Source organism: Camelina sativa, chromosome 3, assembly GCF_030686135.1.
Source record: "Camelina sativa cultivar CO46 ecotype springtype chromosome 3, ASM3068613v1".
NCBI classification, from domain to species: Eukaryota; Viridiplantae; Streptophyta; class Magnoliopsida; order Brassicales; family Brassicaceae; genus Camelina; species Camelina sativa.
In genome coordinates this window covers 29,224,681-29,243,786 of record NC_141882.1, presented here as the reverse complement: position 1 = coordinate 29,243,786, position 19,106 = coordinate 29,224,681, and the positions used below count along the sequence as shown (strand labels likewise).

The 19,106-nt window shown below is 36.5% G+C and overlaps 3 protein-coding genes across 3 annotated transcripts in view; 2 read left to right on the top strand and 1 right to left on the bottom strand.

Annotated features, from left to right (window-relative positions):
• The window catches only part of LOC104778185 (uncharacterized), a 62,375-nt gene that overhangs the window by 34,914 nt on the left and 8,355 nt on the right, over positions 1-19,106 (top strand). The gene's annotated exons all lie outside the window — the stretch shown is intronic.
• On the bottom strand, positions 15,247-16,397 carry LOC147947836 (late embryogenesis abundant protein 7-like). Its single transcript, XM_087507036.1, has 2 exons — positions 16,139-16,397; positions 15,247-15,898 (listed from the first exon to the last, which is right to left on the bottom strand). Exons 1-2 carry the CDS (start codon positions 16,193-16,195, stop codon positions 15,446-15,448), a joined length of 510 nt encoding a protein of 169 aa, XP_087363162.1. The 5' UTR covers positions 16,196-16,397; the 3' UTR covers positions 15,247-15,445.
• LOC104778186 (uncharacterized) lies at positions 17,624-18,529 on the top strand. The gene is made up of 3 exons (XM_010502576.2): positions 17,624-17,764; positions 17,919-18,065; positions 18,164-18,529. Exons 1-3 carry the CDS (start codon positions 17,708-17,710, stop codon positions 18,302-18,304), a joined length of 345 nt encoding a protein of 114 aa, XP_010500878.1. The 5' UTR covers positions 17,624-17,707; the 3' UTR covers positions 18,305-18,529.

Genomic DNA, 19,106 nt, shown 5'->3' with positions numbered 1-19,106 from the left:
TTGTGGTCAAGTGGCATGCTGGTGCATCTTCCTAGGAGTGTGGCCTAGTCGCATGGCGGTCAAGACACATGGTGTCTCTCCTGCTGGTGTGGTCGAGTGGGATAGTGGTTCTCTTCCCAAAACATGTCGGATCAAGCGGGATGGCGAGGTTGGATTGAGACGAGGTGGAGATCCTGACGCTTGAGTCTGACGCCTTCCTTCCTGAGGTGGTGCTCGATTCGGAGTCGTGGCGCTCGAGTCGCACGCCTTCATTCCTGAGGTGGTGCTCGAGTCGCATGCCTTCATTCTTGTGTTGGTCCTCAAGTTAAATGCACATCTCTGGCTCGATTCGGTTATAACAGTCTGATCATTTTCTAAGCACCTGAAATACTCCAAAATGCACAATGCAATGCAGGACTAATGCAAAATTACCTAAGTATGCATTCTATGCAAAAGAAACTATCAATGATGTAAAACAATGTGATAAGAGAGCGAAATGAATAAAAAATGCAAGCTGAAAGAGTGTAAAATATAAACATATCAGCCATTACTCGTTGTTGGTAGTTCTTTGATAATTTTGATAGTCACCATACGACAAGAATAATGGTGGTATGGTATCCTAGAGTTTATGAGCTTCTTTCTTCTGGCAGAGAACACCAACCTCACAATGTCCTTTGTGTATGGGTTCAATTTGGTGGAGGAGAGGGTTCCAGTTTGGAACGAACTAGCCTATCTTCACTCCTCAACTCCTTAATCTCAAAGTCTTGGGAATTTCTTGGTAATTTCAACCAAATCCTACAAAGTGAACACCACTCCAGTTTTTCGAACGCTGATGTTGATCTTCAGGGGTAAATAACTTTAAGATTTCCCTTCAAGAGTCAAATTTGAAGCACCAGCTAAAGGTCTCCCATTTAATTGGTGTAATCATAGAGAGGAAGACCCTATCTCTACTCGTATTGACCACACTTTCATCAACGAACACTAAGCTAATCTTTTTCATGATGCTTATGCTGAGTTCCTCGAGCTTGACCAATCCGATCATGCCCCATGCTTATTCTTGACTCCTAATTTCCGCCGTGTGATTAAAAAGCCGTTTAAATTTTTTTGTTATGTTGAAGTTCACCCTAACTTCTCTGCAAAGATTCAAAAAGAGTGGGAATCTCTATCTGTTGTAGGTTCTAGCCAGTTTAAACTTGCCAGTGCTCTGAAGCTGCTAAACCGTGTTTACTTAGACTGAATAAGTCTCACTTTAGTGTGATCACTCAAAGAGTCCATGAGAAAGCAGAAGAAGTTGCTATCATTCAAAGGCGTCTACTGAGTTCTCCTTCTGCCACTCTTGCAAGGGAAGAAATAATTGCTTCTTAGGAATGGAATAAGTTAATGTTAGCATAGTAGAAGTATTTTATGCAGAAAGCTTGAATCCAATGGTTGCATCTTGGGGATAAAAACACTGCTTTCTTGCATAAGATGTTAATTCAAAGGAATGCGCAGAATCATATTCATTTCTTCACCGATTTAGATGGCACGAAGATCTCATCTTCTGCTGAGTTGAATAGACATGCGGTGGAATATTTCATGTCTATCCTTGGCTCTATGGACATACTGTCAGCTCCTATCACAATTGATTATTTGCGGGACCTTCTCCCTTTCAAATGTTTGGAAGCTCAGGCGAAGGGACTATTGAGGGAGGTTACTGATGTAGAGATACATGAAGTTTTGTATTCTATGCCAGCAAATAAGTCCCCAAGACCATATGGTTATCCAACAGAGTTTTACAAGTCTTCTTGGTCAATTGTTGGTCCAGATCTCACCCTTGCCGTGAAAGAGTTTTTCAGGGATGATCTTCTTCTTAAGGATCTGAAAACAACGATTATCACTCTCATCCCAAAAACTCCTAAAGCGTCATCCATTACTGATTATCGTCTCATAAATTCTTACTAATCAGTTAAAATTGGTTCTCCAAGACTGCATATCTCCAAACCAAGCAGCGTTTTTAAGTGGGTGCAGCCTAGGTGAGAACATTTTGCTGGCTTCTGAACTGATCCTCAGCTATGAGAAAGCTTCGTGTCCTAAGATCTCATTGCTTAAAGTGGACATTAGAAAAGCTTTTGATTCAGTCTTTTGGAATTTAATCTTCAAGATCTTAGAAGCTCAAAACTTTCCACCACTTTTTAGAGCATGGATTCAATAGTGTATATCCATGCCGCATTTCTCTGTTGCAATCAATGGTGCGCTCGCGGGTATTTTCAAGGGGGAGAAAGGTTTAAGGCAAGAGGATTGTATATCCCCTACCTCTTCATCATGGTAATGGAGGTGCTATCAAGAATGTTGGACTCAGGGACAGAGCAAGGTAAGTTCTCTAGACATCCTTTGTGTATCTCTTCTCGCCTGAATCAACTAGCTTTCGCCGATGACCTCCTCGTTTTCTCTGATGGGTCTAATCACTCTCTGCGTAGCATTTGCAAAATCTTACAACAATTTCACTCTTTTATTGGGTTAGACATGAATCTTGCAAAGTCAGAGCTATTCGTTCGAGCGTCTGAACATGCATAAGCCGTAGTAATCTCTGACTCGGTTGGCGTTAAGCTTGGGTCCTTTCCCAAAAGATATTTGGGGCTACCTCTAAGCCCAACTAAATTATCTTTGGCCACTCTACAACCATTCATTCAAAAGATAACAAGCCAGTTCAATTGTTGGATTGCAAAGTAACAAGCCAACTCAAGTTATCGTTGTCTTTGTTATTTACAGGAAAGTTAACTTCTGGAGCCAAGTTTTCATCTTGCCATAACGTAACCTCTTCTACAAGAGGTGCATGTGTAGCATGGCAGGATCTCTGTAAAACGGAAATCGAGGATGAACTAGGCATTTGCTCCCTTGAAGAGTTTGCCGTAGTGTTCAGGCTGAAGCAGGTGTGACATCTTTTCACAAGGACTGGTTCTCTTTGGGTAAAGTGGTTAGACTTCAATGTCTTTGGCAACAGGAACTACTGGCTGTTCTCCTCATTTATTTTGGACTATAAGAAAGATGATTAAGCGAAAGTCTACTTTCAAAAGATTGGTTCGTTGTCATGTGCGAGATGGGTTAAACGCTTTGTTTTGGTTTGACTCGTGGACGAGCTTAGGTCCTTTAGTTGATCTCTTTGGCGAGTTGGGACCAAGAGAGTTGCGTATCCATCGAGAGGTCACAGTTTGGGAGGCTACACTTGATGGCCAATGGTTTTTTCCCAATGTCAGGTCTAACCAAGCAGAACTGCTGCAAATTTTTCTGTCTCATGTTGCCCCTCCATCTCCTTTAGGAGGTTATGACTGGTTCCAATGGATGCAGTCCTGATGCTCTTTCTTTGGTAAATTCTCTTCCAAGGGAACTTGGATGCAAATTTTGAATGCTTCTCTCACTGTTCCATGGGCTAAATCTGTTTGGTTCAAGGAGGCGGTACCAAGATTCTCTTTCATCCATTGTTTGGCAGCCCAAGGACAACTAACCACGAGGGATAGGCTAACACGGTGGGGAATGTATGTCCATGCAGCATGTGTTCTCTGCTCTTCCGGGTTAGATTTTCACAACCACCTATTTTTTGAATGTGACTTCGCTAAAAGTATCTGGGTCTCGCTGGCATACAGATTTGGGGATGCATTGTAAAATGTAAACATTTTTTATCTGGTATAAAGTTTAACAATAAACCAAAAAAAAAAGTCTCTTTTAAATTACATATATATGATTTGGAAGCACTTCAACTTTTAGTCTTTTAGTATTATGTGAAATGTTGAAATTTTTCCATATTTACAAATACTAACCGTAATTAATTATCATTAATTTCAGCCTATTTTTCTTTTGATGAATGTTTCTTAATAAATATTCTCCTCTGAACTTGTATTTCTTATATGCTATTTTGTTCCTTTCAATAAAAATTTACAATATATACATCAATTAATTATATATTTTGTATTCGAAATGTAATTATCATATTATGTTTGCATCTCACTTCAGCCTCTGCGAAATTTCTGTCTTCCCAATGTATGGATCCATTAACAGATACATATTTTGTCGTGAATTAAATTTTCTTAAATAACCAAAATGGAAACTTAACTGAAAATTCAAATTCAAATTTATTATTTGGCATCTAGATAAGACAGATTTGTCCGACTGCGCCTAAACGCCGTGTTACTTCTTTGGGTGGAGGAAAAACCAATACATGTAATATTAGTTAGCTTTCAATTTTAGAAAAATTCAAACTATCTAATTTGTCCAAAATTACAGGAATATAAACCTAGTAACATTGAATTTATAACCTTTATATGATAAATCAGGGTGCGACATCACAATAGTTTCTGAGAACATGCAAGGTGATTTAGGAACTTGATTGCAAATATCCGTAAGGCGGAGGCCGATAAGCGGATTACAAGAATTAAGGTGGCCAACTAGTGTCCACCAGTTACGCATTTGCTGTTTGCGGATGATAATCTATTTTTTGTAAGGTAGATAAGGATCAATGTGGTGCTATTTTGCACGTTTTAAAGCAGTATGAGGCTGTCTCTGGCCAGCAAATTAATTTCGCAAAATCTTCAATTCAATCTGGTCATAAGGTTGATGAGGTGGCAAAGACGGAGATGCAGGGGGTGCTTGGGATTTCCAATCTTGGCGGCATGGGATCATATTTAGGTCTTCTTGAGAGTTTGGGTGGGTCCAAAACTAAGGTTTTCTCTTTCGTTAGAGATAGGCTATAGAGTCGTACAAATGGATGGACGGCAAAATTGCTTTCAAAAAGGGTAAGGAGGTGATGATTAAGTCAGTTGTGATTGCTATACCGACTTTTGTGATGTCTTGTTTTCATTTACCAAAAACAATCACATCCAAACTTACTAGTGCAGTGGCAAAATTTTGGTGGACTACTAATGGTCATTCAGGAAGTATGCACTGGTTAGCTTGGGAGAAGCTCCACTGTAGTAAGCAGAGGGGCGGCTTGGGTTTTAGGAATGTCAATGGTTTTAATTCGGCTTTGTTGGCTGATTGAGGTTCCAGACTCATTGTTTGCCAAGGCTTTCAAAAGTATTGGAGTTGTTTGCCAAGGTTCCAGATTCATTGTTAGCCAATTATGGCGGCACTGTTTGCCAAGGTTTTCAAAAGCCTCTATTTTGTGTGTCCCCTGACCGGACAGTTGCCGATGGGGCTGAACTCCTTCCCGACATAGTCTATGTATGCCAATGTGGATCACTTCCTGACCCCTAAAAATCTGGATTCCCAACTAGAGGCTTTTCCTTGGCTCATGTGGTATATTTGGAAAGCAAGGAATGCTCGAGTTTTTAAGAATCTGTATGAACGCCCCAATGAGGATGTCCGGATAGCGGAAGGGGAGGTGATGACCTGGCAGCAGGCTCAGGTGGAGGCTGAGGATGAGGATATTCCATCACCCCCTTTTGTTTCATCTCTTCGGTTTCGGAGAACGGTTTATTCAGGTTATCGTGTTTTGTAGATGTACTTGGAAAGCGTCTGATCCTTTTGCAGGTGCAGGATAGTATTGCACTTACTTTCAAGGATCTTCACCAACTAAGGGAGCCTCCAATTTCTGGCGTAGTCTTCTCCATTACATGCAGAAGTAGAAGCTTTCATTTGGGTTATGCGGTGCATGATTGATAATGATTTTAGGGATGTGGCTTTCTCTACAGATAGTTCAGATTTGATGAAGATGGTGGCTTCTTCTCTCGACTGGTTGGCCTTCTCGATATACCTAAACGACATCAAGATTGACAAGGAGAGTTTTCTTATTTCTATTTATCTCTAGTTTCTCGAAATGCAAATGAAAATACGGATTCGTTGCACGTCAAGCGTGTACCTCTCTGCATTATGTTCTGTTTGTAAACTTTCTTCCAGCTAATTAGCTCATATGAACTAATCTTTTTGTTATAAAAAATGATAATAATGTACATTATAAAGTATTTTTTAGCTTTCATTATTGTTTCTTTCAGTGGCGGATCTACATGTATAATAGGTGGGGCACGTGCCCCATACACTCTTATAAAAATTGCTTAAATAATTGGCTAACATTATTAGTTTTTAGCCCATTTGGGAAGAGTGCCCCATAATAACTGAAAGTTCAAGGGTTTGAATCTAAGAAGATGCATTAAAAACATACATTTCTATGTTTTTTCATTGCGAAAAAAACTTCTAGATAAATATAATTTTGAGCTCCATATTACTTTTCTCCCTGGATCCGCCACTGGTTTCTTTGATATTATAATTTAGCATACAAACATTAATATTATATTTGCTATATTTTCAATAAATTTATTTTCGTTATATAATGTGACTATATTTGATACACTATATATATAAACTTTGTTGTGAACCCACTATGCGTGGGTTTATTTGATATATTTGGGTTAAAAAAATATACAATTGATAATAGTTATGAAATATGATCTTATAAAAAGAAAATTACTATTAAGGTAAAAAAATCAGTTCAAATACACAATTTTAAAAACTATAAAACCAATTTTGTTAAGGAATCAAATATGATCAAAAGAATCATGAATCAATATTATTTTTTTATTTATTTAATTGGCCGTCAATACCTATATATTCGTATTTCTCTTTACATTCATCATTTTCATATTCTTCATATACTTTCTTTGTTTACGCTTATTAATTTTTAAAATAGCTAGACATTGATAAATAATAATAATAAAAGGTAGTATAAATGTTTTATTTCTATTTTTAGTATTATTTATGTAATTTTTAATTTTATAATAATTAAAAAGGTTAGTAGATAAAATTTATTAAATTGTGATTTATTGATTTCATTGTGATTTTCATTCATTTTACAAATATGATTTGCCATTTTCTCTTCCTTGTTTAGTATTAATATTTTGCTATTAGCCTATATATTAGTAAAGCAATTATAAAAATGTTTTGCCAAAAAAAAATAAAAAAATAATTACTAAACTACCAAAATATGTGCATGTTTTGGCATACTTGTGTGTGTTCCACTTTTTTTTTCCCTTTTTGTAAGGCATATTAGATACATTGGTCCTAATTTATTCGGGGATAGTCAAAGACAACTTCCAAGAAGATGATAACTAAGTTCTGTAAAGCTTAGGAAAGAAGACATGAACACTCTTGTTATGATTTTTATTCTTGTGACTGAAGGATATTTAGAAGCTGCTGAGAAATTCCAAAGGGAGTCTTGAACCAAACGTATCATTTGTGCAGAGCTTCGGAGAAGAGGCTTGACTCATTGACTGACCAGCAATTTAGGCCTTGCGAACGTGGCTTTCAGGTTCATTCATCTTTGAGACAAATCCAAAGTACTAAAACATAAAACTGACATAATCCTTAAAAAAACGACACTATCCCGAATAAAACACAGACCCAAACACAAAATTTCACCACAAAATCATCATTCAACGGAAGAGATGATCAAATGGATAACACTACTGTGGAGATTACATATTATATTGAAATCCCATAACCAGTCAAAGATTAAAAAAAACTATTAAAGTTTGCATGAAAAGAATTTTAGAAAGCAGTGCTAATTTGATTAGGACGTTGCTGTGAATCCAAGTTATGCACGACTGATACGTTTTTCTTTGTACTTGCTGCCAACCTTGGCATTATCATTTTCATCATCGGAGATGGTTTCTTCTTGGAGAGTTCCGTCAAGACCAGTAATTTCCTCAAAAATGGGTGTAATTGTGATAGTTTGGCGGGTAACAGTGAAGTTTATAAGGCGTAAGAGTTACTTGGAATTTATAAGTGTGACCTACAACATCTAACAAACATTGTGGTATTGAGGTATGATTGTCAATGTCACCATTATCAGTACGGCAGTACCCTGCCAAAAAAATAATAGTGATTAGTTACGTTAGGAAAGTAATGTATTTTCAACGTAATCACTCATATTTTGCTGATTAAGACACTGAACATATGTAAGTCTGTGAGTGGGCATACATACCATGTCAAGTATTCGGTAGTTGAATCAAAAAATCCTAGTGGAAGAGGTGGAAGAGAGACATAACTATAGAATATAATGCCTTGTCTTTATTAGATGGTATGTTTACAATATATATAGTGATTACAAGAGTAATTAGATTAATCTATAATTACACATAAGTCCTAAACTTATATAATCCTTACACGTCCCCTCAAGATGGAGGAGTTTCAGTTACTCCAATCTTGGATAAGCAATTTACAAATTGAGGACGAGGGAGAAGCTTGGTCAATGCATCAGCAAGTTGATCGTGTGTGGAGACATGAGTTACACGGAGAGCATCGGACTGAACATACTCGCAGACAAAATGAAAGTCAATGGCAACGTGTTTCATGCGAGAGTGAAAGACAGGGTTGGCCGAGAGATATGTAGCACTGACGTTGTCACAGTATATCACCGGTGGTGCAGGGAGAGAGATGCCAAGTTTGGTAAGAAGAGAGCAGACCCAACTTACCTCAGACGCAGTGTTGGCGACGACTCGATACTCTGCTTCCGTTGACGATAGCGAGACACTCCGTTGTTTCTTCGATGACCATGAGATTGGGTTGCCTCCAAGATATAAGATATATGCATTGGTGGAGACACAGTTGTCAAGGTTCCGAGACCAATCGACATCCGAGTATGCATGAAGTGTGAGAGGAGTGTCAGCACGAATAAAGATGCCATGAGAAGATGTTTCCGCTAAGTATCGAAGGATGCGTTTAGCAGCTTGCCAATGGAGATCAGTGGGAGCATGCATAAACTGAGATAGCCGATTGACAGCATAAGCTATGTCGGGACGCGTGAAGGAGAGGTACTGGAGGCTACCAAGAACAGTCCGGTATTCGGTGGGGTTGTGATGTGGTGTTCCCGAGTTGAGTGTGAGAGCCGGTGTCGGGGACATTGGATTGGAGACAGGTTGTGAGTTCAACATATTAGTTTTAGCCAGTAAATCAATAATGTACCTCTTTTGCATGAGATGAAGACCCTTCGAAGTTCTTGTAGCTTCAAGGCCTAGGCAGTAGCTCATTTCGCCAAGGTCTTTGAGAGAGAAGCGAGCTGCCAAAGTATGAATAAAGATTGTGACATAGGCGGTGTTGGTCCCAGTAATGAGCATATCATCGACATAAACGAGAACATAAATGATAGCACCATGTTGTCGGTATGTAAAGAGAGACGTATCGGCAACAAAGTTGACAAAGCCAAGCGTAAGCAGATACCGACGAAGCTCTTGATACCAAGCGCGAGGTTCTTGTTTGAGACCATAAAGCGCCTTGTGTAGTCGACACACATAATGAGGTCGGTCTTGATCTACAAATCCTGGGGGGTTGCGTAACATAGACTTCATCTGTTAAGGAACCCTGCAAGAATGCATTATTAACATCGATCTGACGGAGACACCAGCCCTTCGACACCGCGACATGGAGAACAGAGCGAACCGTAGTGGACTTGATCACCGGACTGTATGTATCAGTAAAGTCATGGCCATATTGTTGTTTAAACCCCTTCGCAACAATTCGTGCTTTATACCTATAAATTTCACCGTTAGGTTTAAATTTTAGAGTAAATATCCACTTACAATCGATCACGTTTTGAGTAGGTCGTGGAGGAACCAGCTCAGCCATGCCATGGCGGATCTGTGAATTCATTTCATCACACATGGCCTGTCTCCAATTCGGATCCCGCAACGCCTCGGCAATAGTTTTTGGAATGACAGGGCGAAGAGTGGAGGTTGTGGCGGTGAGAGAGAATTTGTGTTTTGGTTCAACAATATTGTTTTTGCTCCTTGTTTGCATGGGATGGTGATTGAGTTGTGGAGGAGGTGGAGGAGCCGAAACTGGTGGAGGTGTAGGTGACGGTGACAGTGACGGTGACAGTGACGGTGAGAGGTTTGGTGACGGCGTGGGAGAAGGAGTCGACGTCGGTGTCGGTAAGGAGAGTGAGACGGTGTCGAAGCAGGAGTGGGGGACGATTGTCGTGGTTGAGTTGGTGGGCTTCTATGTTGAGGAGATGGGCCTTGGTCGGAATTGAGGCCCAAAGTCGTAGTGGTGTTATCGTTGTGGGACGTTGCAGGAGACGATCGGGGAGATAGCGGCGGAGCCGGAGACTGTTATGACAGTGTGTGGTGAGAATCCAAACACGAGGGCGGTTGCACAGGAGGGGACGAAGACAGAGCTGTGGAGAGTGGCGAAGTCACAACATGTATGTAGGTGGGTCGAGTGTCAGGTGTTTGGTCAGGAGAGGAGGGTCGAGGTTGAGTGTTTGGAGGGGTGGCAAATGGGAACAGGGTTTCATCGAATTGGACATGGCGGGAGGTATAAATGCGTCTGGTAGCTCTATCCAAGCAGAGATAGGCACTTTGCGTGAGGGAATAGCCAAGGAAAACACATGGAGCAGAGTGGGCAGCGAGTTTATGCGGAGTGTAAGGACGGAGCCACGGAAAGCACATACACCCAAATATACGTAACTTCTGATAGTTTGGTGCACTCCCAAATAATTTCACATACGGAGATTCATTGCCAAGCACCGATGTTGGCATGCGATTGATAAGGTACACAGCGGGCGAGAAGGCATAAGTCCAATACGTCATCGGCATCGAGGATTTGCTGAGCAAGGTGAGGCCTGTCTCAACCACGTGACGGTGCTTGCGTTCGTATATACCGTTGTGCTCCGGCGTGTGCGGTGGAGTTGTTAGATGAGTGATGCCATGAGCTGTAAGAAAAGGATGCAAAGCAATGAACTCACCACCGTTATCTGAGTAGATAGTGTCAATTTTCCGCCAGAATTTGTTCTCGACGAGCGCAGTGAAGGTAGTGAACGTATCACGTACATGAGACTTGAGTTTGAGAGGGTAGAAACATGTGTATCTTGTGAAATGGTCCACAATCACTAAGTAATATTTGAAATTATCAACGGAGACTAAAGGGGAGGTCCATACGTCAGTGTATAGGTATTCAAGAGGGTAATGGGAAACAAGTGTGTTTGAATAAAAAGGGAGTTTATGAATTTTATTAATGGAGCAATCAAAACAAGACAAATTTTGTTGTAAAGAGTGAGAAAGCGGTAAAGACCTGTTTTGGGAGTTAGGGAAGCAAAAAAGGACCTAGCAAAGAGTATTGTGACCGGCCACTCATACAACTCATTCTTAGTCCTCCCTTGGAGAAAAGGGACCCCGTGTGAAAATCATTCACCTGAAAATAAGCAGGAAAGAAGTGAACCGAGACACCGTTAGTGTTGCACATTCGATACACAGAAATTAAGTTTTTCTGAACATCAGGTACATATAAAACATCTTTCAAAGTAAGAGAACCAGTTGGGGTAGGAAGAATGGCAGAACCAATGCGAGTGATGGGTAAGCCGGACCCATCAGCAATAGTAACCTCCTCACCGCTAGTGTATGGCTGATGAAGTGCGAGGTTGTTCAAGTCGGAGGTGAGGTGGTGTGTCGCACTACTGTCAACGATCCAATTCCCGGCATTGTACATGTTGGCAGCCGCCATGTGCGCACGAGGTTGCCACGGAGTCGGAGACACAACCGGAGAGACGCCGGGAGTGTAGGAGCTGGCGTGAAGCTGAAGCTGGGAGCAGCGACGCGCACTATGGCCATGAACGCCACAGATCTGACACTTGCCATTGTACAGTCGCGGAGTGTAGTTAGGGCGGTACGACGAGGATTGAGTGTTGCGATTGTTGGAGCGACCATGATGACGATTGTTGGAGTTGGATCCTCGATATGAGACATTGTGAGCAGTTGCAGGAAGCACCGGAGCCGCTGTAGCTTTCGCTGCAAGTTTCGACTCATAGTTAAGGAACTTCTCGTAGACCTCCACAAAGGATGGTGATGTGTCACGACCTTCGATCTGATATACCACGGTCTTGAAATCATCGGTGAGACCCTCAAGGATGAAATCAATCTGAGATTAATGTTCCACCGGTTTTCCAAGATGGGCAAGCTGATCAAAGCGGGTGGTGAAACCTTGAAAGTAGTCATCAATGGATTTGGATCCCTTGGTCCAGTGCTTCAGCTGAGTGCGGATCTGTTGTACATGACCATGGCTGGGGTTGGTATATGTAGACGACAGTTTCGACCAGATGTCCACGGTGGTGACAGCTTTGGAGAGGAGCGGTTGGACCGAGAGAGATATAGCACCAAGGAGAGCACTATAGATCAGGCGATCTTGACGCTTCCATAAGGCGTGAGCAGGGTTCGAAGTGGTTACGTTGTTGGTGGTGCACGTCGGAGAGGGAATATCACCAGATCCATCGACTTACGAAGCGAGGTCGTAGCCATCGAGGAGTGCATAGGCTTGGCGACTCCACATGAGGAAATTGGTCGTAGTAAGTTTCGTGACGTTGGACATACTGATGTTCATCAACGTGGGGGTGGAGGAGACAACAATGGTCTCGGAAACAGGAGCCGGCGAGTTGGTTTCAGACTTGATCAGAGGAGAAGAACAGAACGTTGAAGAAGAAGAAAGAGGAGAAGGGAAGCGGCGAAAGAAAAAAATTTAGGGTTAGGTATCGTAAAGCTCTGATACCATATAGAATATAATGCCTTGTCTTTATTAGATGGTATGTTTACAATATATATAGTGATTACAAAAGTAATTAGGTTAATTACACATAAGTCCTAAACTTATATAATCCTTACAATAACATATATGCATCATGCAAATTAAGGATGTTATGCTGATTATTTTTAGTGGTTTATATTGTATGTGATAATATGTATATAAAAACATTAAACTTGCATATATAGGTAGATAACATATTAACATATTAAGCAATGGTAATCATAGGATTGAGATTACAAACCTCTATCTGTCCTTAATTCACAGCAGTAGGGAAGAGAACGACAGGTTTAGTGATATGTTTATCATTCTTTTCCAAAAATTGACAGCTACATTGGTTCGTTAGAACAAAAAAAAAGAAACAAAAACTAAACCATATTAAAATAAACAAAAAACAGAATTCTTAATAAATAAATAAAAAAAAATTAAAAAACAAATATAAAAAATAAACAAACGGATAGACACACCAAGAAAAAACAGAATTCTTAATACCTTATCGATTTTTCAGTTTGGTTTTGTTTATCTGCTCGTTCATGCAATCTCAATTTTCAAATTATATAGATGCAGTCTTATTCACAACATCAAAATAAAAACATAAATCAAATTAAGCAAAAAAAAAGTATTTATATTGATTCATAGTAAAATAATAAGAGCTCATAAAATTTTTCTTTTAATAAAAAGAAACACAAAAAATACAACTTCGAGAGAAAAAAAAATCATAACGTATAATAAGAAATTCAATTATAAAAGAACCAAAACAATATAAAGACCCACAATATCAACACTATCTAATTAACCTAATGCATTCAATATCTAATGTTGTAGCCTAAGCTCTATATATAAAATTAAAAATATAGGGTAAACCATCATAATAATTTCTAGAAATTTAAGATTATCTCTAGAAATTATACATCTTTAAAATAGAAATTTTCTAGGATCAAATATTTCTAATGTATTTTGTGTTTATTTTCCATTTAACTATAAAAACAGAATTTCCTTGTATTACAAGCTCTTTATTTATAGCTAAAAATATCGGAAAAATCGCCATAATAATTCTAGAAATTTAACATTATTTGAAATACAAATATTCTTAAGTATTTTAATTTCATTTATCAATTTTCATATTTTTTAATTTTCATTAGTATTATATCATATATATTTTTAAAAATTTTGAAATATTTTACGATATTTATTTTATTTTCATATATTGTATTTTTTTACCAAACAATCTTAATATATAAAATTCTAAAAATTTAAAAATGTTAATTAGTGAAATTAGATTTAAATCTTATGTGAACAGCATTAGCTATAAGCTCCAAGCTCCTAATTTTATTTAGTATAGACTAGGTTTTGAACCCACGTTACGCGTGGGTATATTTGATATATTTTGATGAAAATTATATATGATTGATGACGATAGTAAAATATTATCTTATAAAAAATTTAAATTAGTATTAAGGAAAAAGTTAAATTTCAGATACACAATTTTTTAAAATATAAAAATCAGTTGTGTTATAAAATCAAATCTGATAAAAAAATCATGAATTTAACTCGACATCCAGGCGAGACGAATTAAACTGATGACCTCACATATCCTAAACCATTTATTTGACCACCAGAAAAACAAAACAATTTTATCATCATGAATTTAACTCATTTTCATATTTAATTGATCGCTACCACCTATGTTTTCGTGTTTTTTTATTCAATGTTTTTTTATTCTTCATATTCTTTCTTATAATTTCTATTGTCAAATTTTGTGGTAATCGTTATCATTACTTTTACCGTCTGGTTCTTCGCTATACTCTTTTTCTTCTTAATTTTTTTATTTTTTATCTTATTTTTTATTTGTATGAGAAAAGAAACGATTTTATTTTTGGAGTTTGAACCTTTTACCGTCAACTTCTTCACTTTCTTGCACTAAAAAACCTTTTTTTAGACTATCACACAACTTGTTAATCCATCAAACTCCAAAAACAAAATCATTTATTTTCTCGTAAAAATAAAAAATAAGATAAAAAATAAAAAAATTAATGAACAAATATCAACTTATCTATAAAATCATACACAAAAATATGTTTTACAGCTCATAAGAAATAAAAATCACAAACGTAGATAAATAAGATAATTTCTGTTTTACATAAATATTTATAATATTTTAAACTTTTAAAAGGTTTCGAAATATAAATTTTGAATCTTTTAAAAAGTTTTAATATTTATAGTATTTTAAACTTTTAAAATTTAAAAATTATAATATTTTAAAAATTTTTAAAAGCTAAAAAATTTTAAAATTATAATATTTAAAAACTTTTTAAATGCTAAAACTTTTAAAAGTTTGAATATTTATAATATTAAAACTTTTAAATTTTTTAAATATTATAGTTTATTTTTTTGAAACTTTTGAAAGTTTTAGTTTGATCAAATAAAAAACCGGATCAAACCGAATATACTTTTAAACTATTATCTAAAAATTTTATAGTCGATGTGGGATATTGCGTATAGTTCTTTTACTTTTATAAATTTAAAATTTTTCTTTTTTTAATAAATTTTAGAGATTAAAAAAAAATTAATAAATAATATGTCAAATTTTGATTGGTTGTTTAAAATAATTTTAAATATAAAAAATTATAGAAATTTTAAAAAATGTTAATTAGTAAAGTATTTAATCTCTTATTTTTTATTAGTATAAATAATATATATTAGTACTTTTGATAGTGTTATTTATATACTAAAAAACGAAAATAATTAATTTATTCACCGGCCTAAAACAGCAAGTCTCCAGTATAAGACCGTTACATAATAACAGGTAAAAGTACAACTCAAACCCAATAAACAACAACAAGGATCAACATAATCTCACAAACACAACAAACAGTAATCAAAGGAAACAAACATGAAAACTCAAACGCAAAACAAATCTTGATCATCTTCTTTACTTCCTCCGTGTCTCATGAGTAGTGGTTGTAGTAGTAGTTCTTGGAGCTGAAGAAACATGCTCTTTGTTTCCTTCATCAGTGCCAAGCCCTAAAGTGTGCTTAACTGCATCAGTGGCTCCCATAGCCATCTGCTTCACCTGCTCACCAGTCTGGCCCAAGATCCCACCTGTCTTCTCCTTACCAACTTCTGCAGTCTCTTTGGTATATTCCGCTGCATCATGTGCCTTGTTCTTGATTGTTTCTCCGGTTTCGGACATGTGGCTTCCCGTTTTGTCCTTGGACTCTTGAGCTCTCTGTTGAGTTGTTTGTGCAGCTTGAGACGTCTTGTCTTTAGCAGACTGAGCCGTTTCATGAGCCTTTTGTTGGGCTGTTTGGGCTGTCTCTTGACTTTTGTCCTTAGCTGCCTGTGTTTTCTCTCCCATCATTCCCATAGCTTGCCCTGTTTTCTCCTGCAGTTTAAGATTTGATCATTAAAAATATCAATCAGATGACTTTAATTTCCTTTTTAATCAAATATCAAGGTACTTTTTTTTAACAACCAATCAACTAACACGATACATCATAAAATTATAACTCCACAATCATTTTGTTTTTCTTTTCAACCTAAAAACAATTTTTTTTTTGATTTTTTGCCAAAAAATAAAAATAATAGTAGTGTTACAAAGAAAGAACATATAAATCATTAGTACCTGAGCCTTGCCTCTAGTTTCACCAGCTTTGTAACTTTGTTCTTGATGCGACGTCATCTTAACTCTTCGAAAATTCGAAACCAAAACTTTTCTTGATATTTAAGCGCTTTTCTTTAGATCCTGTGGCTTTTGTGTTTGGAAAATGTGAATTGTCTCCGACTCGTTCGTTAGAAGTATTTATAACAAAACTTAGTCGGCGTAAGACCAAGAATGTGTTGCAGATTCTCGACATGTGTGTAGCTACGTGTCCTGGTTAGGTGGAAGTGACGAAGTTTCGAAACTTGGAGTTATGTGCGAGTGTTAGAGTTAGGTTTCTCGTTCTGATGACGGCCAGTGCTGATATGCCACGTCATGGTAAAACCTGAGTTACGGAAGATGCTAGACACGTGGTGACGCACGTTACCCGGATACCCCGGATATTCATGTACTCAATTACGCTATATGCAACCGTCATTGCGCACTAGATATTACTTTTTCTTTAAAGAAATCAAATATTGTGTTGTACTTTTATTTATTTGGATTGACCATATGAATGAATCATTCAGTTGTTGTTTGTTTTTGTTAAAAAAAGAGCGTCATCCAAAATTATTTACATAAATCATTTAAATAGGTTTTAAAATTTTAATTAAAAATTTAAAATTCATTTAGATGATTCTAGTTAGATCATTTGGATAAAGATAGTTCAAAAAAAATAACAGGAGAAATATTGATTGACCATCTAAATGAACTATTTGTTTATTTTATTTGTTGGGTCATTTGCCGTTGAAATGAATCATTTAAATGTATCATTTATTTACATGGAAATGGTAAATGATAAAACGAATATGGCCTATATAAAATAATTTTTACATGCACTCGATTACTCGACGTTATTTTAAAAAGTTTCTTTCAGCTGGATACGAAGAATTAAGCTCTATAAATTCTTTAAATCGATCGGACCTTTCCAACTATTAAACTATTGGTGTTAGCATGTCTGTACAGTTTAATCAAATGAGCTGATAATTTATTTGAAATTTATGTCAAACGAATACGTGTATTCGTGTAGAAAATACAAGCGCAGACAGGAAAATGAAATAAACTCAGTGCTAAAAATAATACAGAAGAATATAATTTAGTCTTTGAATTTCATATGTTTATCCGTGTTTATTATAACTGCAAGATTAACTAGTGAATATAATAATATTTTTATTCATTAAAAAAGTGCTTTGTAGTTTTGTTTCTTGATGTTTGGTTACGATGGATACATGATAACATGAATTTTTTGACAACAGTAGAAGAAAAAAATGTTGCGACCGGAAAAAAAAAAGGTTTGAGATCTCCCTTTTGCCGGTCATCCTCCTTCCAAGCAACGTCCTAAAAACTTTCACATCCACAAAAAAATTAGCCATCTCAATCATCGATAGTTTTATTTTCCACGTGTTAGTATAGTGCTTAGATTTAGGATTTTACTAAAATATACGAATTTCGAGTCGTATAAATACCAATCTAACGAATATTAATCCCATCAAGTATTTGACAAACTTAATTACAACCGTAACTGATTAAGAAATTCACCGATCAACCAAGAAGATGTCGTCGAGCCAGCAATTGAGCCACGAAGCCGGAGAAGTCACGGGTCAGGTTCAGGTACATATAAACATCATTCATTAGATTACTGTAAATACGTACAGACGCTAATGCTTTAACATACGCTATTTTATTTATGAAATTTTGACTCAATATCTTATCTTGTGATGAACTATACATCAATAATAATAATAATATTTTTTTGTGTTTATAGCTGAAGAAGGAAGAGTACTTGAACAACGTATCACATGCAATGAACCAAAATGCTGATCACCGTACTCACTCACAGCTACACGCATCTTCAGAACATGATCAGAACAACCCTTCCCTAATTTCCCAGGCTTCTAGTGTCATCCAACAGGTTTTTTTGTTTCTCTCTCTTTTTCTCATTTTTCATTAATTAAAGAGACATTTATTATATGCATTAACATTTTTTTTTTTATTGATTTTGGTGTGTAGACTGGTGGACAAGTGAAGAACATGGCACAGGGAGCAGCCGACGCTGTGAAGAACACTCTCGGGATGAGTCCGACCACAAACAGCCCTAGCAGCCCGGCTGGTTCTAACCGCCTGGGCAAACCCGGCTCCAAGAATATTTGAAAGGAAAATATATTTACGAATAAATGGACAGATCACAGATCCTTTTCGACACCAAGAAAAAAAATATATTGTTTTATGATTGCTTGTTTTGTTCAAATTTCTAAATTTTGGGTATATTATTATTGTAAGTTGGAGACATGTTTACATGTCTTATCCCCCCCTAGAGTGAGGGTGTTTATGTTATAAATTAGTACCTCTATAATAATATTATCGATTTATTATTAATCGAACATAATACTATATGTTGTATTACTATAATAAGGTTTTATACCACACATCGTTTTATATTTCTGAACATATATACAATAATAGTGTTTTTTATATAACTAAACTTGATTAATAATAAAAAACCACATATAACAGTTGATTTTCAACTAATGAAAACTAATATAATGTTTAAAAAATCTTTAATACCATATTAAAAATAGAATATCTTGCAAATGTCATCGGTCTTTGACAGGAAAACGTAAGAATATAATAGATGTGTTTAAAAATAATAGATATATATATATATATATATGTAATTTATAGCAACGTAACATTTTCAAATTCAATATTTTTTTCTTTCAGAGTTATACAATGTATGTATACGTAGAAAAATCCAAAGAGTCCGAATAAGACAAAAAAGAAAAGAAAAAGTAAAGATACAATTCGATCGAAACCCCAAACCAAACCGAAAATATATCAAACCATTCATAATATATACAGTTTTTCAGACAGTATATATTATGAACATCAATTTGTTTTAAAAAAGGTAGCCGAAATCAATGGTGATGAGTGGCGGCGATTTTAGGGTTTCGAC